We start from the raw sequence: 24,403 nt of genomic DNA on the forward strand, positions 1-24,403 counted from the left end.
TCTAACAAACTGTACAAGGTTATGACAGGGATTTGATATGTTCATCAAATAATTCATAGCTTTTAAACCCTTCCTCCAACCCCTCCACTGAGGTGCAAACAATCCGGTGTGCTCTTGGGGCCTTGGCTCCGCCTCTGGGAGTACAGACCTTAGGGTAAAGGGGCCAATGACGGGACACCAACGTTTTCTGCTAGGCCAGCTAAAACTACAGTCCACCAGCCAACCAACCAAGCATTTTTCAGAAGCGCCACGGACATGTTAGATAAAATACATAATTGCAACTTGTATAATTATTATTGTTTTTGTCTTATTCATTATGGTAATCCACTACTGGATACTAGTGCTGAGCGATTAACCGAAATGTCTGTTATTTTTAGTTTTTTTCATGACTAATTGACCGACATCAGTTAAATTACTTGAATTCCATTTCCTTCTTTCTGTGAGCTCAATGCACATATTGTTGTTTCTCTACAGCTAAATCAGATCCAGACTGAACTGTGCAATGTAGTAGGGAGTTGTAGTTTCTCTAGAGATAAATCAGATCAAGGCTAGCCCGAACTGTGCGATGTAGTAGGGAGTTGTAGTTTCTCTAGAGATAAATCAGATCAAGGCTAACCCGAACTGTGCGATGTAGTAGGGAGTTGTAGTTTCTCTAGAGATAAATCAGATCAAGGCTAACCCGAACTGTGCGATGTAGTAGGGAGTTGTAGTTTCTCTAGAGATAAATCAGATCAAGGCTAGCCCGAACTGTGCGATGTAGTAGGGAGTTGTAGTTTCTCTAGAGATAAATCAGATCAAGGCTAGCCCGAACTGTGCGATGTAGTAGGGAATTGTAGTTTCTCTAGAGATAAATCAGATCAAGGCTAACCCGAACTGTGCGATGTAGTAGGGAGTTGTAGTTTCTCTAGAGATAAATCAGATCAAGGCTAACCCGAACTGTGCGATGTAGTAGGGAATTGTAGTTTCTCTAGAGATAAATCAGATCAAGGCTAACCCGAACTGTGCGATGTAGTAGGGAATTGTAGTTTCTCTAGAGATAAATCAGATCAAGGCTAGCCCGAACTGTGCGATGTAGTAGGGAATTGTCGTTTCTAACAGGCCAATATTCAACATAGTTTAGCGCAGAAAACGTGGTAAATACGCGATGGAGAGGGATATCTCTACCTGAAAATACATGATCTAAGTGATTGATAGTTGGTATTCAGCAGTCATAAAACGATGCCTTATTTACTTTGAAGAACTCCTAAAATAGTGATGTAGTCAGACAGCGGCTCTGTTGTGATGAGATGATGACTTGGAATGAAATAATAAAGTCATCAAATAAAACTAATGTAATATACACAACAACTAAAATATTTGAATTAAAGTAAAGTAATGTGAATAAATTATGGTTAATAAGTGATGTTTAAAAATAAGGAAATCGTTGATTATTTTTTAATAATCGAACCGAAACCAAAGCGACCTTGCTCAGCACTCATGGATAGAGCAGTAAAGGGATGCTTCTAAACAGAACTAGTCATGTGTGTGTTCTGTAGTAATTTCCTCTAGGTCAGAGTAGAGTTCAGGAGGATCTTGCTCCCCTCTCTCTTTCCGCCTGTGGGTTTGGTAACCTTGTGGTAACCTTGTGGTAACGTTGTGGTAACTTTAGGAACCGGGTAGGGGAAGGGAGCCCTGAAAGGGAGAGACATCCTCCTCTCACAACAAGGTTTCTTCCCAGGTCAGAGGTTAGAGGTCAGAGGCTGTAGGTGAGGTTCCAGAGGTCGAAGGGAGGAAACCCCCCCCCCCCCCGTGAGAGAAGGGAAAACAGAGATACCACTCTTCTCCCTCTCTGTCCATTTTCTCCTCCCTCCCCTGCTCATTAGCTCCCCCTAGGGTCAGAGCTGTGCCTCTGCGGTGTCTGTGAGTCCAGGTGCATTTGTGGCTCAGGCAGAGAGAGCCTCTGCTGGGCATCAGGGTCCAGCCCACTCGCCCCTGCAATTGCCCCCACCTCTGCCACTGACCCCATTCCTAAACCTGCCCCCAAGCTTTCCCCAACCCCTAGGTCTAACTCCAGGCCGCCCAGTCCAGAGGGGGCTCGTCGTGTCTCGGTTGGGCTGACCAGAGGCCAGTCTTCGGGGTGTAACTCAGCAGGGCTGCGGACAGAGTCCCTTGACTTGCTCGGGAACTCCTCAAAGTCCTGGAGGATAGATGCAGCAAGGAGGGATTTAGTGAAGACTGTATGGAGAGTGTGTGTGGGTGTGTGCGCATGTGTACATCTGTGTGTATGAGTGCATGTTCAGGCATTTTGTGCGTCTACAGGTGTATCTGCATGTGCGTGTCTATCCAGACTGGTCTCAATGACTAGACGTAACATAGTAAACAAAAATCCAGGACATTCAAATTAGTATGATATTTTATGTTTGGCATGGTTACATAAGATAGAAGGTTACTTAAGGTACAAATGAAAGGAGGGTAGTTGGTCAGGAGGGATGGGTGGCCGTGTAACGTGAATGTCTAACAACCCAAAGTTTAAGTGTTCGAATCTCATCACGGACAACTTTAGCATTTTACCTACTTCGCAACTACTTACTACTTTTTAGCTACTTTGCAACTACTTAGCATGTTAGCTAACCCTTCCCCTAAACCTAACCTCAACCCTTTTAGCTAACCCTTATCGTAACCTTAATTCTAACCTTAACACTTTAACTTAACCCCTAGAACTAACATTAGAGAGTTTGCTAGCAACCTAACGTTAGCCACAACAAAATGGAATTTGTAACATATCATAAATTTAGAAAAGCTGTAACATATTGTATTAATTGCAATACGTAACATATTGTATGTTTTGCAATTCGTAACATACTGTATCATACGAATTGTATTTCATACTAAATGGATGATGGATATCCACAAATGAACACATACTATACGAAACGTAACACATCACACTAAACAGAGTGTCTGGGATTGACGTACAGAATCATATGAAATGCTCTGAGACCGTGTTGGTCTATGTCCTGTATGTGTGTAGTACCTGAGAGAGTGAAGCCAGTGCCTCTGACTCCAGGGTGGCGACAGGACCAGGGCCAGGTCCGGGACCAGGGTAGGGTGAGGCCTGAGGGGGAGACAACACGGTGCTGTAGGCTGGGGGCACAAGGGCCATCTGACGTTGTAGTAGCTGCATGATCGCCCCGATGTCTGTCGACATCCTCGTTTCCAGCCTGAAGAGAGAGACACACAAACATACATAAGCACACACAGGAACACACACACAGGAACACACACACAGGAACACACACACAGGAACACACACACAGGAACACACATGCAGGCAAAGCCTCAGCCTACTACAAGGCCTTTGACCTCATTGAGACAATAGACACTGACTGGACAAGAGCATAGGGGAGTAAAGTAACAGTTATTCCACTGAAGAGGAGAGGGAGGAGAAAGAGAGAGAGAGGGGGAGAGAGGGGGAGAGAGAGAGGGGGGGAGAGAGGGGGAGAGAGAGAGAGGGGGAGAGAGGAGGAGAGAGAGAGAGAGAGAGATAGTGAGACGGGGGAGAAAGAGAGAGGGTGGAGAGAGAGTTGGGGGGAGAGAGAGAGAGAGATAGTGAGAGATAGTGAGAGGGGGTAGAAAGAGGGGGGAGAGAGACTTGGGGAGAAAGAGAGTTGGGGAGAGAGATTTGGGGAGAGAGAGAGGGAGAGAGAGGGGGGGAGAGGGGGGGGGAGTGTGAGAGAGAAGGAGGGAGAGTGAGAGGAGGAGAGAGAGAGAGAGGGGGCGAGAGAGGGAGATAGAGAGAGGGGGAGAAAGAGTTTGGGAGAGTGAGAGGGGATAGAGAGGGGGGAGAGAGAGGGAGAGAGAGAGAGGGGAGAAAGAGAGAGGGGGAGAAAGAGGGAGAGGATATGTCTATGTCAGAATCAGACAGCGTAATGGTGAGGTAGGGTTTAAGAGAGAGGGGGGAGCACCAGACCTATTATCTCCCCACATGGGTACCTCCATTACTCTGACAGGGGACAGACTTGTAGCAGACACAGTGATGCTAGGGATAATGGAATCAGCAACAGTGGAGTAGCAGAGTAGCAGCTGTGTTTTGTCAGAGGGCTACAGCAAAATTGTCCTGCTAGATCTTTTATATCATACAAAGTGAGTTTTAATCAGGAGCTTTCAGCTGCAGTTAATGGCTTGATCTTTATCAGTAGCAATACATCCCACTGATATGTGAGCTGTGATTGTACAGTGCCTTAAAGCCACTCTCCTAAATCTCTGTTTCTATCCTGAATTAATTATATCATGTAACTGTCCAAATAATGGAAACACTGGAGTAAACGAGAGACACAAACTACACTGAACAAAAAATATCAACGCAACATGCAACAATTTCAACGATTTTACTGATTTTACAGTTCATACAAGGAAATCAGTTAATTGAAATACATTCATTCTATGGATTTCACATGACTGGGAATACAGATATCCATCTGTTGGTCACAGATACCTTAACAAAAGGTAGGGGTGTGAATCAGAAAACTAGTCAGTATCTGGTGTGACCGCCATCTGCATCATGCAGCGCGACACATCTCCTTTACATAGAGCTGATCAGGCTGTTGATTGTGGCCTGTGGAATGTTGTCCCACTCCTCTTCAATGGCTGTGAGAAGTTGCTGGATATTGTCAGGAACTGGAACACGCTGTCGTACACGTCGATCCAGAGCATCCCAAACATGCTCAATGGGTGACATGTCTGCTGAGTATGCAGGCCATAGAAGAACTGGGATATTTTCAACTTCCAGGAATTGTGTACAGATCCTTGCGACATGAGGCTGTGCATTATCATGCTGAAACATGAGGTGATGGTGGCGGATGAATGGCATGACAATGGGCCTCATTCAAATTGCCATTGATAAAATGCAATTGTGTTTGTTGTCCGTAGCTTATGCCTGCCCATACCATCACCCCACCATCACCATGGGGCACTCTGTTCACAACGTTGACATCAGCAAACCGCTCGCCCACTTCTCCAGCATGCCAGTGGCCATTGAAGGGGAGGGTATTTGCCCACTGAAGTCGGTTATGACACCAAACTGCAGTCAGGTCAAGACCCTGTTGAGGACGACTAGCACGCACATGAGCTTCCCTGAGATGGTATCTGACAGTTTGTGCAGAAATTCTTAATTTCTGCAAACCCACAGCTTCATCAGCTGTCTGGGTGGCTGGTCTCAGACAATCCTGCAGCTGAAGATGCCGGATGTGGAGGTCCTGGGCTGGTGTGGTTACACCTGGTCTGCGGTTGTGAGGCCGGTTGGACGTTCTACCGAATCCTCTAAAACAAAGTTGGAGGCGGCTTATGGTAGAGCAATTAACAGTCAATTCTTTGGAATCAGCTCTGGTGGACATTCCTGCAGTCAGCATGCCAATTGCACACTCCCTCAAAACTTGAGACATCTGTGGCCTTTGATTGTCTCCAGCACAAGTTGCACTTGTGTAATAATCATGCTGTTTAATCAACGTTTTGATATGCCACACCTGTCAGGTGGATGGATTATCTTGGCAAAGGAGAAATACTCACTAACAGGGATCTGAATGGTTTGATGAGCATGAAAACGATATAAACCATATTCCATAGCTGTCTCAGCAGATCTCAACCCAGTTGTTGAAACAACAGTTAGATGTATAACTGAAGTGTAAACCATGTTGAAACAACAGTTAGATGTATAACTGAAGTGTAAACCATGTTGAAACAACAGTTAGATGTATAACTGAAGTGTAAACCATGTTGAAACAACAGTTAGATGTATAACTGAAGTGTAAACCATGTTGAAACAGCAGTTAGATGTATAACTGAAGTGTAAACCATGTTGAAACAACAGTTAGATGTATAACTGAAGTGTAAACCATGTTGAAACAACAGTTAGATGTATAACTGAAGTGTAAACCATGTTGAAACAACAGTTAGATGTATAACTGAAGTGTAAACCATGTTGAAACAACAGTTAGATGTATAACTGAAGTGTAAACCATGTTGAAACAGCAGTTAGATGTATAACTGAAGTGTAAACCATGTTGAAACAACAGTTAGATGTATAACTGAAGTGTAAACCATGTTGAAACAGCAGTTAGATGTATAACTGAAGTGTAAACCATGTTGAAACAACAGTTAGATGTATAACTGAAGTGTAAACCATGTTGAAACAACAGTTAGATGTATAACTGAAGTGTAAACCATGTTGAAACAGCAGTTAGATGTATAACTGAAGTGTAAACCATGTTGAAACAACAGTTAGATGTATAACTGAAGTGTAAACCATGTTGAAACAACAGTTAGATGTATAACTGAAGTGTAAACCATGTTGAAACAACAGTTAGATGTATAACTGAAGTGTAAACCATGTTGAAACAACAGTTAGATGTATAACTGAAGTGTAAACCATGTTGAAACAGCAGTTAGATGTATAACTGAAGTGTAAACCATGTTGAAACAACAGTTAGATGTATAACTGAAGTGTAAACCATGTTGAAACAACAGTTAGATGTATAACTGAAGTGTAAACCATGTTGAAACAACAGTTAGATGTATAACTGAAGTGTAAACCATGTTGAAACAACAGTTAGATGTATAACTGAAGTGTAAACCATGTTGAAACAGCAGTTAGATGTATAACTGAAGTGTAAACCATGTTGAAACAACAGTTAGATGTATAACTGAAGTGTAAACCATGTTGAAACAACAGTTAGATGTATAACTGAAGTGTAAACCATGTTGAAACAGCAGTTAGATGTATAACTGAAGTGTAAACCATGTTGAAACAACAGTTAGATGTATAACTGAAGTGTAAACCATGTTGAAACAACAGTTAGATGTATAACTGAAGTGTAAACCATGTTGAAACAACAGTTAGATGTATAACTGAAGTGTAAACCATGTTGAAACAACAGTTAGATGTATAACTGAAGTGTAAACCATGTTGAAACAGCAGTTAGATGTATAACTGAAGTGTAAACCATGTTGAAACAACAGTTAGATGTATAACTGAAGTGTAAACCATGTTGAAACAACAGTTAGATGTATAACTGAAGTGTAAACCATGTTGAAACAGCAGTTAGATGTATAACTGAAGTGTAAACCATGTTGAAACAACAGTTAGATGTATAACTGAAGTGTAAACCATGTTGAAACAACAGATGTATAACTGAAGTGTAAACCATGTTGAAACAGCAGTTAGATGTATAACTGAAGTGTAAACCATGTTGAAACAACAGTTAGATGTATAACTGAAGTGTAAACCATGTTGAAACAACAGTTAGATGTATAACTGAAGTGTAAACCATGTTGAAACAGCAGTTAGATGTATAACTGAAGTGTAAACCATGTTGAAACAACAGTTAGATGTATAACTGAAGTGTAAACCATGTTGAAACAACAGTTAGATGTATAACTGAAGTGTAAACCATGTTGAAACAGCAGTTAGATGTATAACTGAAGTGTAAACCATGTTGAAACAACAGTTAGATGTATAACTGAAGTGTAAACCATGTTGAAACAGCAGTTAGATGTATAACTGAAGTGTAAACCATGTTGAAACAACAGTTAGATGTATAACTGAAGTGTAAACCATGTTGAAACAACAGTTAGATGTATAACTGAAGTGTAAACCATGTTGAAACAACAGTTAGATGTATAACTGAAGTGTAAACCATGTTGAAACAGCAGTTAGATGTATAACTGAAGTGTAAACCATGTTGAAACAACAGTTAGATGTATAACTGAAGTGTAAACCATGTTGAAACAGCAGTTAGATGTATAACTGAAGTGTAAACCATGTTGAAACAACAGTTAGATGTATAACTGAAGTGTAAACCATGTTGAAACAGCAGTTAGATGTATAACTGAAGTGTAAACCATGTTGAAACAACAGTTAGATGTATAACTGAAGTGTAAACCATGTTGAAACAGCAGTTAGATGTATAACTGAAGTGTAAACCATGTTGAAACAACAGTTAGATGTATAACTGAAGTGTAAACCATGTTGAAACAACAGTTAGATGTATAACTGAAGTGTAAACCATGTTGAAACAACAGTTAGATGTATAACTGAAGTGTAAACCATGTTGAAACAACAGTTAGATGTATAACTGAAGTGTAAACCATGTTGAAACAGCAGTTAGATGTATAACTGAAGTGTAAACCATGTTGAAACAACAGTTAGATGTATAACTGAAGTGTAAACCATGTTGAAACAACAGTTAGATGTATAACTGAAGTGTAAACCATGTTGAAACAACAGTTAGATGTATAACTGAAGTGTAAACCATGTTGGCCTGAGTTAGCAACCATCCAGTCTTGCCCTTGTTCCTGCCCCTCTCCTGTCTCTGTCTCTGTGCCCCTGTTCCTGCCCCTCTCCTGTCTCTGTCTCTGTGCCCCTCTCCCTGCCCCTCTCCTGTCTCTGTGCCCCTGTTCCTGCCCCTCTCCTGTCTCTGTCTCTGTACCCTGGGTTCCTGCCCCTCTCCTGTCTCTGTCTCTGTGCCCCTGTTCCTGCCCCTCTCCTGTCTCTGTCCCTGTGCCCCTGTTCCTGCCCCTCTCCTGTCTCTGTCTCTGTGCCCCTGTTCCTGCCCCTCTCCTGTCTCTGTGCCCCTGTTCCTGCCCCTCTCCTGTCTCTGTCTCTGTGCCCCTGTTCCTGCCCCTCTCCTGTCTCTGTCTCTGTGCCCCTGTTCCTGCCCCTCTCCTGTCTCTGTGCCCCTGTTCCTGCCCCTCTCCTGTCTCTGTCTCTGTGCCCCTCTCCCGTCTCTGTCTCTGTCTCTGTGCCCCTCTCCTGTCTCTGTCTCTGTGCCCCTGTTCCAGCCCCTCTCCTGCCTCTGTCTCTGTGCCCCTCTCCTGTTCCTGCCCCTATCCCTGCCCCTGTCCCTGCCCCTGTGCCCCTATCCTGCCCCTGTCCCTGTGTCTCTGTCCCTGTGCCCCTGCTCCTGCCCCTCTCCTGTCTCTGTGCCCCTGTTCCTGCCCCTCTCCTGTCTCTGTGCCCCTGTTCCTGCCCCTCTCCTGTCTCTGTCTCTGTGCCCCTGTTCCTGCCCCTCTCCTGTCTCTGTCTCTGTGCCCCTCTCCCTGCCCCTCTCCTGTCCCTGTGCCCCTGTTCCTGCCCCTCTCCTGTCTCTGTGCCCCTCTCCCTGCCCCTCTCCTGTCTCTGTCTCTGTGCCCCTCTCCTGTCCCTGTGCCCCTCTCCTGTCTCTGTCCCTGTGCTCCTGCCCCTCTCCTGTCCCTGTGCCCCTGTTCCTGCCACTATCCCTGCCCCTGTCCCTGTCCCTGCCCCTGTGCCCCTATCCTGCCCCTGTCCCTGTGTCCCTGTTCCTGCCCCTATCCCTGCCCCTGTCCCTGTCTCTGTGCCCCTGTCCTGCCCCTGTCCCTGTCTCTGTGCCCCTGTCCTGCCCCTGTCTCTGTCCTTGTGCCCCTGTCCTGCCCCTGCCCCTCTGTCCCTTCCCCTGTGCCCTGTCCTTGTCCCTCTGTCCCTGCATGTCTCTGTCTTTCTCTATCCCTGCCCCTGTGCCTTGTCCCTGTCTTTGTCCCTGCATGTCTCTGTCTCTGCATGTCTCTGTCTCTGCATGCCTCTGTCTCTGCATGCCTCTGTCCCTGCATGTCTCTGTCTCTACATGTCTCTGTCTCTACATGTCTCTGTCTCTACATGTCTCTCCCTGCATGTCTCTGTCTCTGCATGTCTCTGTCTCTACATGTCTCTGTCTCTGCATGCCTCTGTCCCTGCATGTCTCTGTCTCTGCATGTCTCTGTCTCTGCATGCCTCTGTCCCTGCATGTCTCTGCATGCCTCTGTCCCTGCATGTCTCTGCATGCCTCTGTCCCTGCATGTCTCTGTCTCTACATGTCTCTGTCCATGCATGTCTCTGTACCTGTTGAGTTGTTGCTGCAGAAGGTCCAGTCTGTTGTCCAGCTCGGTGCGCTGCCTGCGGCTGATACTGTTGAGAGGGGGAGAGGAAGGCAGGCTGCAGCGCGGCAACTCCTGGTACTCACGACTGCCCCGCCTCTCCCCCCAGAAACTGAAGATGTTTGAGACCCCTGAAAATGCTCCTGTTTTTGAAGAAGAGAGGGGAAAGGGGAGAATAGGGGAAGAATAGGGTATGAAGTCATATTCTATTGTTTTATATTATTTGTCTGTGTGTCTGTGTGTGTGTCTGTGTGTCTGTCTGTGTATGTGTGTCTGTGTGTGTGTCTGTTTGTCTGTGTGTGTGTGTGTCTGTTTGTCTGTGTGTGTCTGTGTGTGTGTCTGTTTGTCTGTGTGTGTGTGTGTGTGTGTCTGTGTGTCTGTGTGTGTGTCTGTGTGTCTGTCTGTGTATGTGTGTCTGTGTGTGTGTCTGTTTGTCTGTGTGTGTGTGTGTGTGTGTCTGTTTGTCTGTGTGTGTCTGTGTGTGTGTCTGTTTGTCTGTGTGTGTGTGTGTGTGTCTGTTTGTCTGTGTGTGTCTGTGTGTGTGTCTGTTTGTCTGTGTGTATCTGTGTGTGTGTGTGTGTGTCTGTTTGTCTCTGTGTGTGTCTCTGTGTGTGTGTGTGTGTCTGTTTGTCTGTTTGTCTGTCTATGTGTGTGGCCGAGTGTCTGTTTGTCTCTGTGTGTGTCTGTGTGTGTATGTGTGTCTGTGTATGTGTGTATGTGTGTGTGTGTATATGTGTGTCTGTGTGTATGTGTGTGTCTGTCTGTGTCTGTGTGTATGTTCGTCTGTGTGTCTGTGTGTTTGTCTGTGTGTTTGTGTGTCTGTGTGTCTGTTTGTCTGTGTGTCTGTGTGTCTGTGTGTCTGTGTGTCTGTGTGTGTGTCTGTGTGTTTGTCTGTGTGTTTGTCTGTGTGTCTGTCTGTGTGTCTGTGTGTGTGCCCAGACCCACCTGAGAGTGCATTGCAGGTGTTGCCCCCCTTGTGGTCCCCCTCCCCCTCCCCCTCGGGATTGTCCCTAAAGATCAGAGAGGTGGCCTGAGCCGGGGACATCTCATGCAGAGCTGACTGAGGGGCGGGGCATGTGACCACAGACTCCTCCCCCTCACCACTGCTGGAGTGGGTGGACACTGAACTCCGGGGCCCCTCCCAGTCTGGCTTAAGCCCCTCCCCCTGCTTACTGGCCGCCTCCTTCCGTCTACGCCGAACTGGCTTGTTGGATCTCTCCTTTTTATTCTCTCCTGCATCTGCGTCGTCTGAGAGAAGAAACAGGGAAGGACAGGTGGTGACACACAGGATGGAATCGGAAAAGTTGATTTGTGACCAACAACTAAGCGTGGATAGTGGGTGTTCCTCTGGGCATCACAGAGAGAAACAATGGGTAATAATATTAGCTCTCAAAAACAGAGACGAAGGAGTGGAAGGGAATGTGGTGGTTACCCTTCTCTGTCCGTCGCCGGAATGATAATTTGCGTCTGCGCAGTTTGTTGAATCCTACACAGTCTGAGTTGCCACTTTCTGGAGAGCCAGGAATCATATTGGTCTGCAGGGATTAACAAAGAAAAACATCTTGAAAAATCACACACTGATGATAAAGGACTTATATAGTATCAATGCCTAAAATAGCTGTTCCATAGGAATGCACAATGGAAATAATTTACAAATTCATTAATTCCCTAATTTGTATTCATCAATTCATATTTGAATATACATTTTTTATGGTGGTGAGGTTAAGATATGAGGAAAAGTTCCTGCAATCAGGGCAGAGGACACACTCACATCCCGGAGGTCAAAGGTGATCTCCAGGTTCATCCAGAAGTGGTCGGAGAACTCAGGGTACATGTCTAACACCTCCAGGACGTCCTCTCTGTGGATCTTATGGAGGTCACAGTAGGTCAGAGCTCTCACGTCGGCATTGGACTTCCCAGCCCGCCCGTACAGGTTGATAGGCTCGCCAAAGATGTCATTCTTCCCTGTGGGAGATGAGAGGACATAGTACCGTATTTTACATACAGTACCAGTCAAAAGTCTGGACACACCTACTTGTGATTTATGTAGAATTCAAGGCACACTTAACCAGCATGGCTGCCACAGCATTCTGCAGCGAAACGCCAAGCACATCGGGTTTGAGCTTAGTGGGACTATCATTTGTTTTTCATCAGGACAATGACCAAAAACACACCTCCAGGCTGTGTAAGGGCTATTTGACCAAGAAGGAGAGTGATGGAGTGCTGCATCAGATGACCTGGCCTCAACCCAATTGAGATGGTTTGGAAAGAGTTGGACCGCAGAGTGGAGGAAAAGCAGCCAACAAGTGCTCAGCATATGTGGGAACTCCTTCAAAACTGCTGGAAATGCATTCCAGGTGAAGCTGGTTGAGAGAATGCCAAGAGTGTGTAAAGCTGTCATCAAGGCAAAGGGTGGCTACTTTGAAGAATCTAAAATCTAAAATATATTTTGATTTGTTTAACACTTTTTTGGTTACTACATGATTCCATATGTGTTATTTCATAATTTGTATGTCCACTATTATTCTACAATGTAGAAAATAGTAAAAATAAAGAAAAACCCATGAATGACTAGGTGTGTCCAAACTTTTGACTGGTACTGTATGTTAAAAAATGCAAATGTTAAACAGTCCTACTTTTTTTTATTACTGGGAAGTAAAAATATAATAATTAAATAATCAAATGGTCCACAGTACTACTGCTTGTTTAATGAGATAGCCTTTCACCCTTCTTGAGTGCCCAGTTGTTGAAGCTGTATGACGTACAAATAGGACCAATTGTTGCCAGTAGATGGCTCTGTTGGTTAATTTGTATTTATTTGGTTCCCTGGCACATAACTGAATCTCTGAATATACCACATTCAGTTTTCTACTCCTTCCTCTTTAGGTTGATACATGCAACAGTAGTCGTAGTAGAATCTATACTATTTGGGTTAACAGTAGTCGTAGTAGAATCTATACTATTTGGGTTAACAGTAGTCGTAGTAGAATCTATACTATTTGGGTTAACAGTAGTCGTAGTAGAATCTATACTATTTGGGTTAACAGTAGTCGTAGTAGAATCTATACTATTTGGGTTGACAGTAGTCGTAGTAGAATCTATACTATTTGGGTTAACAGTAGTCGTAGTAGAATCTATACTATTTGGGTTAACAGTAGTCGTAGTAGAATCTATACTATTTGGGTTGACAGTAGCTCCTATCTATCATCCTCACCCAAGATGGCCACCACCACGTCGCCTCTGAGGATCTCGATGGAGCCACGGGAGATGAAGTAGATGGCGGTGAGCACGTCGCCGGCGTGCACCAGGGTGTCGCCAGGCGGGGCGTGGGTGGTCTTGAACTTCATGGCCAGGGCCCGCAGACAGCCCTTCGTGGAGCCCTTGAAGGCCTTGCAGTTCTCCAGGAGGGTACGGTTAAGGTGGAGGCAGATGTCAGCTTGGAGACACTCTGGGAACCCCTTCAACACCTGGTAGAGAGAGAGGTAGGGAGGGGGGGGAGGGGAGGGTGGGGGAGAGAGAGAGAGAGGGGGAGAGAAAGGGGAATGGAGGGGGGTGAGGGGAGAGAGGAGGAGGGGGAGGGGGAGGAGGGAGGGGGAGAAAGAGAGAGAGAGAGAGAGAGAGAGAGAGGAGAGAGAGTGAGTGAGTGAGTGAGTATTTAGTGGGAGGGTGAGGGAGACAGAGAGGGGGAGAGAGAGTGAGGGAGAGAGGGCGATAGAGAGAGGGGGAGAGAAAGTGGAATGGAGGGGGGTGGTGGGGAGAGAGAGAGGGAGAGAAGGGGGAGGGAGAGAGAGAGAGAGAGAGAGAGAGGGAGAGAGGGGGATAGAGAGAGAGAGAGAGAAGGGGGAGGGAGAGGGGTTGGGGGGAAAGAGGATGGAGGGAGGGGGAGAGAGGGGGATAGAGATAGTGGGGGAGAAGGGGGAGGGAGAGGGGTTGGGGGGAAAGAGGATGGAGGGAGGGGGAGAGAGGGGGATATAGTGGGAGAGAAGGGGGAGGGAGAGGGGTCGGGGGAGAGAGGATGGATGGAGGGGGAGAGAGAGAGAGAGAGGGAGAGAGGGGGATAGAGAGAGTGGGAGAGAAGGGGGAGGGAGAGGGGTTGGGGGGAAAGAGGATGGAGGGAGGGGGAGAGAGGGGGATAGAGAGGGAGAGAGGGGGATAGAGAGAGTGGGAGAGAAGGGGGAGGGAGAGGGGTCGGGGGGAGAGAGGGTGATACTAACTAAAAGGCAGCAACATAGCTAGATATTTACAGGACAGCCTTATCCAGGGCAACTTACAGTATGTATTGAGTGTATACATATTTCTTACTTGTCCCCTGTGGGAATCAAACCCACAACCCTGGCATGACAAAGCGCCACGCTCTACCAACTGAGCCATCACTGCTAAATAACAAACATACAAATATTCAGTAAAAAATATAGTTGTCTGATACGTAGCATCCAAGCAAATATTACCCCAAAACAACTGCAACATTTAGTCAGCAATCTGCTGATATACTTTCACAGGACTTGTAAGGCTTTTTTATATTTTTTTATGTAATGAATACTACAAGCCTTATTAATGATTTCCCCGTTCTAACAAGGAGACACAATTGCATTTCAGATGAAGGAGCGGAAGGTTTTCTGTATGTGACTCTGGGACAACGTCTGAAAACACCCCCTCTTCTTAAACCTTAATACTCTACTCTAGTCCATCTCTATCCAACCAACCCAGCTCAGTTAGACTAATGAGGTCATCATTAAAAGACAGAGGCTATGACTGATTCAGTCAGACAGACCAGAGGCGGGGTTACATCATGACCACCATTATAATCACGTCAGCAAACATTTTACTAATCCAACACGCTTCAGTGGACTCTCAACACAGCATAATGAGGAAGTTGAGCAAACAAGCAACTTGATTGTTTCCTCTGTATCTTGTAGATTATTTATTAAGTCAAATACACAGGAATCCAGACAGAATATTGCAATTTCATGTTGGGAAATTTGGTTCCCAAAAGATTCACTTCCATAATATTTGTATTACAGTTGGCACTTAAAGCATGTTGGAGAGAGTCTAGGCTCAGTCTTAGAGAGAGAGAGAGAGAGAGAGAGAGAGAGAGAGAGAGAGAGAGAGAGAGAGAGAGAAGAAAGAGAGGGAATGAGAAAGAGAGGGAATGAGAGAAAGAGAGGGAATGAGAAAGAGAGAAAGAGAGAGAGGGAATGAGAGAGAGAGAAAGAGAGAGAGGGAATGAGAGAGAGGGAATGAGAGAGAGGGAAAGAGAGAGAGGGAATGAGAGAGAGAAAGAGAGAGAGGGAAAGAGAGAGAGGGAAAGAGAGAGAGGGAAAGAGAGAGGGAAAGAGAGGGAATGAGAGAGAGGGAAAGAGAGAGGGAATGAGAGAGGGAATGAGAGAGGGAATGAGAGAGAGAAAGAGAGGGAATGAGAGAGAGAAAGAGAGAGAGAGAATGAGAGAGAGAGAGGCCAGACTCTCTTAGATCAACTATTAAATGTCTATAAAAGACTGTGCTGAAAATATAATGTTTGTGTACCTTCATGCACGTGTGTGTGTGTATTACTCATATCGTTCATGCATGTGTTTACGTCTATGCACTGTTTGGATGTCAATGTGCTGTGTGGTTTTTTAATGTGTATGTACTATTGTGTGTGTGTGTATGTGTGTGTGTGTGTGTGTGTGTGTGTGTGTGTGTGTGTGTGTGTGTTGTGTGTGTGTGTGTGTGTGTGTGTGTGTGTGTGTGTGTGTGTGTGTGTGTGTGTGTGACTCACAGCGGTCATATCAATGCCGTTAGTGTAGGACCAGGCATGTTGGAAGTACTCCTCCAGCCGCTGCCTCAGTGGGTTGGGGATCTGGTGGAAGCGGATAAACTCTCGGACCCGTAGCATCTGGGTGTGATACCTGGCCGTACCCGAGTACAACCTCTGGATGATGGCCGACACGTTACCAAAGATACTGGCGTACATCAGAGCTGTAGGGAGGAGAGAGGAGAATAAATTATTATTGTGAACAAAATTCAGGAGCAGCAGAATACAACTGCTCTCTACTGCACCATGGGAACAAACATTATAGTATCTCAGACCAGTTAGTGGTTGTAAACAGGCTCTAGAGCAGAGGAGGACGGCTCATAGTAATGGCTGAAACGGAGCAAATGGAATGGCATCAAACCATGTGTGTGATGTAATTGATACCATTCCACTAATTCCGCTCCAGTCATTACCACAAACCTGTTCTCCCCAATTATATCAGTGGTTCCTTTCTCTCTTACTGTGCCACCAGCTGAATGTTGCTCTGCCTGGAGTACCCCTGAAGTAGCCCTGGAGTACCGCTGAAGTACCCCTGAAGTACCCCTGGAGTACCCCTGAAGTACCCTTGGAGTACCCCTGAAATACCCTTGGAGTACCCCTGAAATGCCCCTTGGAGTAGCCCTGGAATACCCCTGAAATACCCTTGAAGTACCCCTGAAATACCCCTGGAGTACCCCTGAAATACCCTTGAAGTATCCCTGGAGTACCCCTGGAGTACCCCTGGAGTACCCCTGGAGTACCCTTGAAGTACCCCTGAAGTACCCCTGGAGTACCCCTGGAGTACCCTTGAAGTACCCCTGGAGTACCCCTGGAGTACCCCTGGAGTACCCCTGGTCAGGGAGGTGACCAAGAACCCGAGTTCCTCTGTGGAGATGGGAGAACCTTCCAGAAGGACAACCATCTCTGCAGCACTCCACCAATCAGGCCTTTATGGTAGAGTGGCCAGACGGAAGCCACTCCTCAGTAAAAGGCACATGACAGTATTGTGGTGGCAGCATCATGCTGTGGGGATGTTTTTCAGCGGCAGGGACTGGGAGACTAGTCAGGATCGTGGGAAAAATGAACGGAGCAAAGTATTGAGAGATCCTTGATGAAAACCTGCTCCAGAGCAGTGCTCAGGACCTCAGACTGGGGCGAAGGTTCCTCTTCCAACAGGATAACGACCCTAAGCACACAGCCAAGACAACGCAGGAGTGGCTCCGGGACAAGTCTCTGAATGTTCTTGAGTGGCCCAGCCAGAGCCCAGACTTGAACCCGATCGAACATCTCTGGAGAGACCTGAAAATAGCTGTGCAGCGACGCTCCCCATCTAACCGGACAGAGAATGAAAGGATCTGCAGAGAAGAATGGGAGAAACTCCCCAAATACAGGTGTGCCAAGCTTGTAGGGTCATACCCAAGAAGACTCGATGCTGTAATCGCTGCCAAAGGTGCTTCAACAAAGTACTGAGAAAAGGGTCTGAATACTTATGTAAATGTTATATTTCCGTTTTTTAATTTTGAATAAATTAGAAACTAATTCTAAAAACCTGTTTTTGCTTTCTCATTATGCGGTATTGTGATGTCATTATGGGGTATTGTGATGTCATTATGGGGTATTGTGTGTAGATTAATGAGGAAAAAACCCGAATTGAATACATTTTAGAATAAAGCTGTAACGTAACAAAATTTGAAAAAGTAAATGTGTCTGTATACCTTCCGAAGGCACTGTAATAATCATCCTCCATGTTGAAATGTGACCACTACTGACTGCAGAACTGAGCGGGATCGTCTTCTTGGTGAGGCATATTAAAACAGACATAACACCTTACAATGATCCTTACCTTCCTTAACTCTTATCCTAACCCTAACACTGAACCAGTTTTATCACACATTCTCATTCAAACTGTTAGCAGCTACCAAGACAGCAAACACTGCAACAAAACAAGGAACCAAGTAAATACGACCATATTGCTAACCAATTAAATCACAGTAGCATGAATTTCTACATCACCTACAGTTTACCCTCCAGCACATACAGACGCTCCTTGGTACTTACATCCTATGAGCATGACACAGATGGAGAAGATCTTCTCAGAGTTGGTGTTGGGGGAGACGTTGCCGAAGCCCACGCTGGTCAGACTGGAGAAGGTGAAATAGAGGGCTGTGACGTACTTGTCCTTTATGGAGGGGCCTGAGCCCCGCACCGTGTCGTTGTAGTGTTTCCCCAACGACTCGCCCAGCGTGTGGAGCCAGCCGATGCTGCCGTTGCGCTCCACGCTGCCGATGGCGTACCAGATGCACGCCAGCCAGTGGGCGATGAGGGCGAACGTGCACATGAGCAGGAAGAGGACGGCGGCGCCATACTCCGAGTAGCGGTCCAGTTTCCTCGCCACGCGCACTAGCCGGAGGAGGCGGGCCGTCTTCAGCAGGCCAATCAGAGTGGTCGTCTGGCAAGAGAGAGGAGAAACAGTTTGTTTAGTGTCCAATCTTACTTAGGGAGGTCCTGTGTTGCAGAGTTCTTCTCCATACAAGCCGTAACAAAGCTGATTCAACTCATTCAAGTCTTGATTGAAGACTATTATTAATTGATTAGTTGAATCAGATGTCTGACTGCTTGGCTGGACCAAAATCCTGGACCCACACTGGCCTTCTGCAGATAAGATTGGATAGCCCTGGTTTTGGAGGTCAGTTCAAAGTTAAAATAACTCTACTGTCCATTTAGGATAAATTACATTAGTGAAATTTACAAAATGTGCTGTGAACCATCCTCTGCTCTACACTTGTACCCGATCCCCTCAGCAGCACTGAGACCCTGGTCTGTACTAGCGGAGGTCTTCCCATGAATCCTCCTCATGACTTACTGTGCTGTCGGTTGGTTCTGTTTATTCCCACCCATTATATTTGTCTTGAGGAGCCCCCACCACGTCTATACAGCAAATAAACAAGGACCCGATTACTTCCCTGCTTGGCAGAAAGCCTAGTTCCTCACTTCACAATAAATGATAGTCCTCTACTGCGGAGAATGTCCACTTCCTTGGCTCACTGGCCACTTGAGGGTTAATTAATTAAACATTGGCAAGAAGGTTGACAGTACAAACACAGTTGTTTTTCTGCGCCGGAGCCTTTGTGGGGATATCCCTGACTTGTAGTTCATTGGAGGTCCATTAATAATGGAGTAATCGAAGGGAGATTTTATTTTGGAGGTCCCAAAAGCTCATTGCAAATAGCTTTCATTATTTGTGGTTATCTACAGGTTAATATATCTAACCACCCTTAAATACGAAATCAAACCTTTAAAACCATGATTCATATCTGACAATCCCCATAACTTAAGATGCATTCCAACACAGGTTGTCCTCACAAAACTCCATTACCCACAATGCACTTCCCCTACCCCCAATTCCTCACCTCCTCTCCGCTGCGGTAGATGAGCAGGTCAAAGGGGATGGCTGCCACCATGTCGATAAGGAACCAGCCCTTGAAGTAGTGGATCGCTATCCTCAGCGGGGCGCTGACCACTTCGTCGTTAGTGTTGACGTATGTCGTCCTGAAGTTGATGACGATGTCCACGATGAACATGATGTCCACGATGAGGTCAACCACATTGAGCGGCGAGCACGAGTAGCCACAGTTCAACATGGCTGCCTCCTCCTGGTCGTGGAGGAGGAAGGCGGCGGAGTAAGGGGTCAAGATGGCCGTGTAGATGACCAGCAGCAGGATGAGCCAGTCCCACACCGCCTTGAAGGGGCTGTAGTGGAGGACGGTCCACTTGTGGATACGAGGTGCCTGGAGCTTGTACTCTGGGAGGACGTCGGCACCCAGCGACAGCACCTGGCGGGGGAGAGGGGGGGAGGGGTTAGCCTTTCTGATCTGGTAGTTGGATCAATATGATAGCGTTATACAGAGAGAGAGAGAGAGAGAGAGAGAGAAAGCGAGAGAAAGACAGAGAGACAGAGAGACAGGGAAAGAGAAGGATGGGAATCGGGCAGGGAAGGATAAGATGAAAGTTCCCCAAAACCTTACATTTACATTTGAGGGACTTAAAGTTAGTGCATTCATCTTAAGATAGTTTGGTGGGACAACCACATATCACATTCATAGTAAGCACATTTATCCTCAGTAAAGTAGCTGTCAGCAAAGTCAGAGCTAGATGGCGGCATAGAACATGGCTGACGTTTTACATTCTCCCAACCAATTTTGTTATTTTTTTTGCGTTTTGTGTAACTTATTTTTTAACTTATTGTGTACATAATGTTACTGCAACCGTCTCTTATGACCGAAAATAACTTCTGGACATCAGAAAAGCGATTACTCACCGCGGACTAGAAGAAACTTTTTCCTTTAACGAGTCCGGTGAGTCCAACGAGAAGTATATCCTGCTTTCACTGTAACAGGCCCAGATCCACACCTTTCGCGTGAAGAAAAGACACCGGAAAAGGAGACGCAGATCGGGAATCCTTGGGAAAATCTGGAGGCGAGCGAGTAAACTCCCACTGCCTTCCATTCTTCTCGCTAACGTGCAATCATTGGACAATAAAATGGATTACCTACGATTAAGATTATCCTACCAATCTGACATAAAAAATTGTAACATCTTATGTTTCACCGAGACGTGGCTAAACGAAGATAGAGCTAGCAGAATTTTCCATGAACCGGCAGAACAGAGACGCTACCTCTCGTAAGACGCACTCCACACTGTCCTTTCTCACCAGGACAAAACGAACACCTATGTGAGAATGCTGTTCATTGACTACAGCTCAGCGTTCAACACCAATGTGCCAATGAAGCTCATCACTAAGCTAAGGACTCTGGGACTAAACACCTCCCTCTGCAACTGTATCCTGGACGGGCCGCCCCCAGGTGGTAAGAGTAGGCAACAAAACGTCTGCCACGCCGATCCTTAACACTGGGGCCCCTCAGGGGTGTTTACTTAGTCCCCTTCTGTACTCCCTGTTCACCCACGACTGCATGGCCAATCACGACTCCAACACCATCATTAAGTTTGCTGACGACACAACAGTGGTAGGCCTGATCACCGACAACGATGAGACGGCCTATAGGGAGGAGGTCAGAGAACTGGCAGTGTGGTGCAAGGACAACGACCTCTCCTTCAATGTAAGCAAGACTAAAGGGCTGATTGTGGACTACAGGAAAAGGCGTGCCAAACAGGCCCCCATTAACATCGACAGCAATGTAGTGGAGCGGGTCGAGAGTTTCAAGTTCCTTGGTGTCCACATCACCAACGAACTATCATGGTCCAAACATACCAAAACAGTCATGAAGAGGGGACAACAAAACCCCCTCAGGAGACCGAAAAGATTTGGCATGGGTCCCCAGATCCTCAACAGGTTCTACAGCTGCACCATCGAGAGCATCCTGACCGGTTGCATCACCGCCTGGTATGGCAACTGCTCGGCATCTGACCGTAAGGCCCTACAGAGGGTAGTGCGAACTGCCCAATACATCACTGGGGCCAAGCTTCCTGCCATCCAGGACCTATATAACAGGCGATGTCAGAGTTTTCTCTGCTACCGCACGGCAAGCGGTACCGGGGCGCCAAAAGGCTCCTCAACAGCTTCTACCCCCAAGCCATAAGACTGCTGAACAATTCATAAAAACGCCACCGGACAATTTACATTGACACCCCCCCACCCTTTAATACACTCGCTGTTTGTTTGTTACCTTTGCATTGTCACTTCGCCCCCACTTACATGTACAGATTACCTCAACTAACCTATACTCCCGCACACTGACTCAGTACCGGTGCCCCCTGTATATAGCCTCATTATTGTTATTCTTATTGTGTTACTTTTATTATTACTTTTTGTTTTAGTCTACTTGGTAAATATTTTCTTATTCTTGAACTGCACTGTTGGTTAAGGGCTTGTAAGTAAGCATTTCACGGTAAAGTCTACACTTGTTGTATTTGGCGCATGTGACAAATACATTTTGATTTGATTTGATTTAGTAAGGGGTAAAAGTAGAGGTAGGGTTTTAGATGTTTTCAGAAGATGGGCAGGGACTCTGCTGTTCACCATTGGGGTGCCTAGGACTGCGTTGAGTAGGAGCTGTCCTCCCATAGGGGTGGGAGGGCCAGGAGACCAGAGGTGGCAGAACGGAGTGCTCAGGGTGGGGTGTAGGGTTTGAGCAGAGCCTGAAGGTAGGGAGGGACAGTTCATCTTGTTGCTTCATAGGCAAAAGTATCATGGTCTGATTGCCTAGGAGGAGAAACCACTCCCCAACAGCCACTGATTATGAAAACAACAACAGTCACAAATTGCCTTCACACAGTATCACTTCACAGGGTGTATAAGTAAGGATGAAAAACACAGCAGTTCCTTGCATGTCTTCTATTAACATTTAGCAATTAGAGCAATTAGAGCAATTTTCAGTGTCCAATGAGGCTGATGGAAGCTGTTGTGATAGGAAGGCTTCTCATAAGGTAACCTCTCAAGCAGAATGGAAATGCTCAAACGCGCATGGAGCACGCACACAACCCCGAACACCCCCCGAACACCCCCCGAACACGCATACACAACAGCACACTCTAAACACATACCGAACACACCCCAACCACACACCGAACAGAACACAAACCGAACACACAAACAACAGATATTCACCATGGGAGCCAAATTCAGTCAGAGCACGCAATTCCATTTGAGTGTCTTTGTTTCAGTTATTTATTCCATTTTCAGTCAGCAGCAATGAGAAGACAAACTAATCACAATGAGATAGTCATTTCCCCCGGTATCACAGTAGATCATCATAGCCTGTCTTTTTACTGTTGTTTTATTTCTTTACCTACCTATTGTTCACCAAATACATTTTTTGCACTATTGGTTAGAGTCTGTAAGTAAGCATTTCACTGTAAGGTCTACACCTGTTGTATTCAGCATTTCACTGTAAGGTCTACACCTGTTGTATTCAACGCACGTGACAAATAAACTTTGATTTGATCTGATGAAATCACACAACCGGCGTAATGTGTTGAATTCTCTTTTAGGGCCTGACTGGTCTAGCGGTAACACCTCAGCCTCTGTAGGTTCAAATCCGGCCTACTGCCCTTTGACACAACCTCTATCTTTCCCCACTGCCATCCTTTCTCTGTAAAAAATAAATCATGTTTCTGAGAAACGTCTTTGTAGATACAAGGTTGACACCTGCAAAAGGCCTGTGAAAAGACATTGTGGTCTCGTTTCACTTTAACAGTATCTACGGCGTATTATGTTACCTCAGGCTACTGTAGTTCACCTGCTCCCAGAATGCTCCTCTCGCTCATACAGGGGCGGTGTTTCCAGCTGAAGTGTGACAAATGGGGGGGGGGGGGGGGCGTACAGGGGGAGGACCTGAATCCCTGGTAAGTCACTGCAGATGTTCAGGCAAAGCAGGTGCGCAGCGCAGAGGGCAGGTGTGTGTGTGAATTAGATGTCTATAATTCACGGTGTGTTGGCCCTTCGCTATGGAGCTCAGTCATGTTCCTGAGCTTGACAGGCACTGGGGGTTATCTATCATGTCGATGCTATCGTTTATCACTGAGATGGGCAAATCAAATCAACTTTGGGCAACTTTGCTTGTATGCCCTCGTCCATTCTGGGGGTGGAGGCAGACATTGGGAAGCAATATACTCAATACAAAATACACACGAGGTAAAGGAGTTCAAAACCACACGCACACACACACACACACACACACACTAACACACACACACACTAACACACTAACACACACACACTAACACACTAACACACACACACCCACTGACACACACACCCACTGACACACACACACACACACACACACACACACTAACACACACTAACACACACTAACACACTAACACACTAACACACACACACACATACACACATACACACACTAACACACACACACACTAACACACTAACACACACACACCCACTGACACACACACACACACACACACACACACACACACACACACACACACACACACACTAACACACTAACACACACACTAACACACTAACACACCCACTGACACACACACACACACACACACACTAACCCACTAACACACACACACACCCACTGACACACACACACACACACTAACACACTAACACACACACTGACACACACTGGCACACACACTGACACACACACTGACAAACACTGACACACACACACACACACACACACACACACACACACACACACACACACACACACACACACACACACACACACACACACACACACACACACACAATGACACACACACACACACATACACGGTGACACAAACTCACAAAGTGACACACTCGAACACTCTGACACACACTGACACACACACTGACACACACGCACACAATGACACACACACACACACAAACTCCCACACACACACTGACACACACACACACACGCACATTGACACACACACTAACACACATACACCCACTGACACATACACACACTAACACACACACACGAACCAACTGACACACACACCCACTGACACACACACCCACTGACACACACACTGACACACACACTGATACACACACACACACACACACACACACACACACACACACACACACACACACACACACACACACACACACACACACTGATACACACACGCGCACACACTGACACACACTGACACACACACACTGACACACACACACTGATACACACACATGCACCCACTGACACACACTGGCACACACACTGACAT

At 46.1% G+C, this 24,403-nt stretch overlaps 1 protein-coding gene across 1 annotated transcript in view; it reads right to left on the minus strand.

Moving 5' to 3' along the window:
• Nucleotides 1-1,418: 1,418 nt before the first annotated feature.
• LOC106579665 (voltage-gated inwardly rectifying potassium channel KCNH2) overlaps nucleotides 1,419-24,403 on the minus strand; it is a 331,966-nt gene continuing 308,981 nt past the window's right edge. Inside the window, exons 7-16 of the mRNA XM_045702778.2 lie at nucleotides 19,087-19,509; nucleotides 17,735-18,125; nucleotides 15,662-15,861; nucleotides 13,118-13,370; nucleotides 11,675-11,868; nucleotides 11,336-11,438; nucleotides 10,849-11,151; nucleotides 9,869-10,046; nucleotides 3,014-3,200; nucleotides 1,419-2,176 (exon numbers count right to left, since the gene is read on the minus strand). Of these exons, the coding sequence (XP_045558734.2) occupies nucleotides 1,859-2,176; nucleotides 3,014-3,200; nucleotides 9,869-10,046; nucleotides 10,849-11,151; nucleotides 11,336-11,438; nucleotides 11,675-11,868; nucleotides 13,118-13,370; nucleotides 15,662-15,861; nucleotides 17,735-18,125; nucleotides 19,087-19,509 (2,550 nt within the window). The 3' untranslated portion in view covers nucleotides 1,419-1,858. The remainder of the gene's footprint in view (nucleotides 2,177-3,013; nucleotides 3,201-9,868; nucleotides 10,047-10,848; nucleotides 11,152-11,335; nucleotides 11,439-11,674; nucleotides 11,869-13,117; nucleotides 13,371-15,661; nucleotides 15,862-17,734; nucleotides 18,126-19,086; nucleotides 19,510-24,403) is intronic.

The sequence above is a fragment of the Salmo salar genome, chromosome 19 (genome assembly GCF_965601325.2).
Source record: "Salmo salar chromosome 19, fSalSal1, whole genome shotgun sequence".
NCBI lineage: Eukaryota > Metazoa > Chordata > Actinopteri > Salmoniformes > Salmonidae > Salmo > Salmo salar.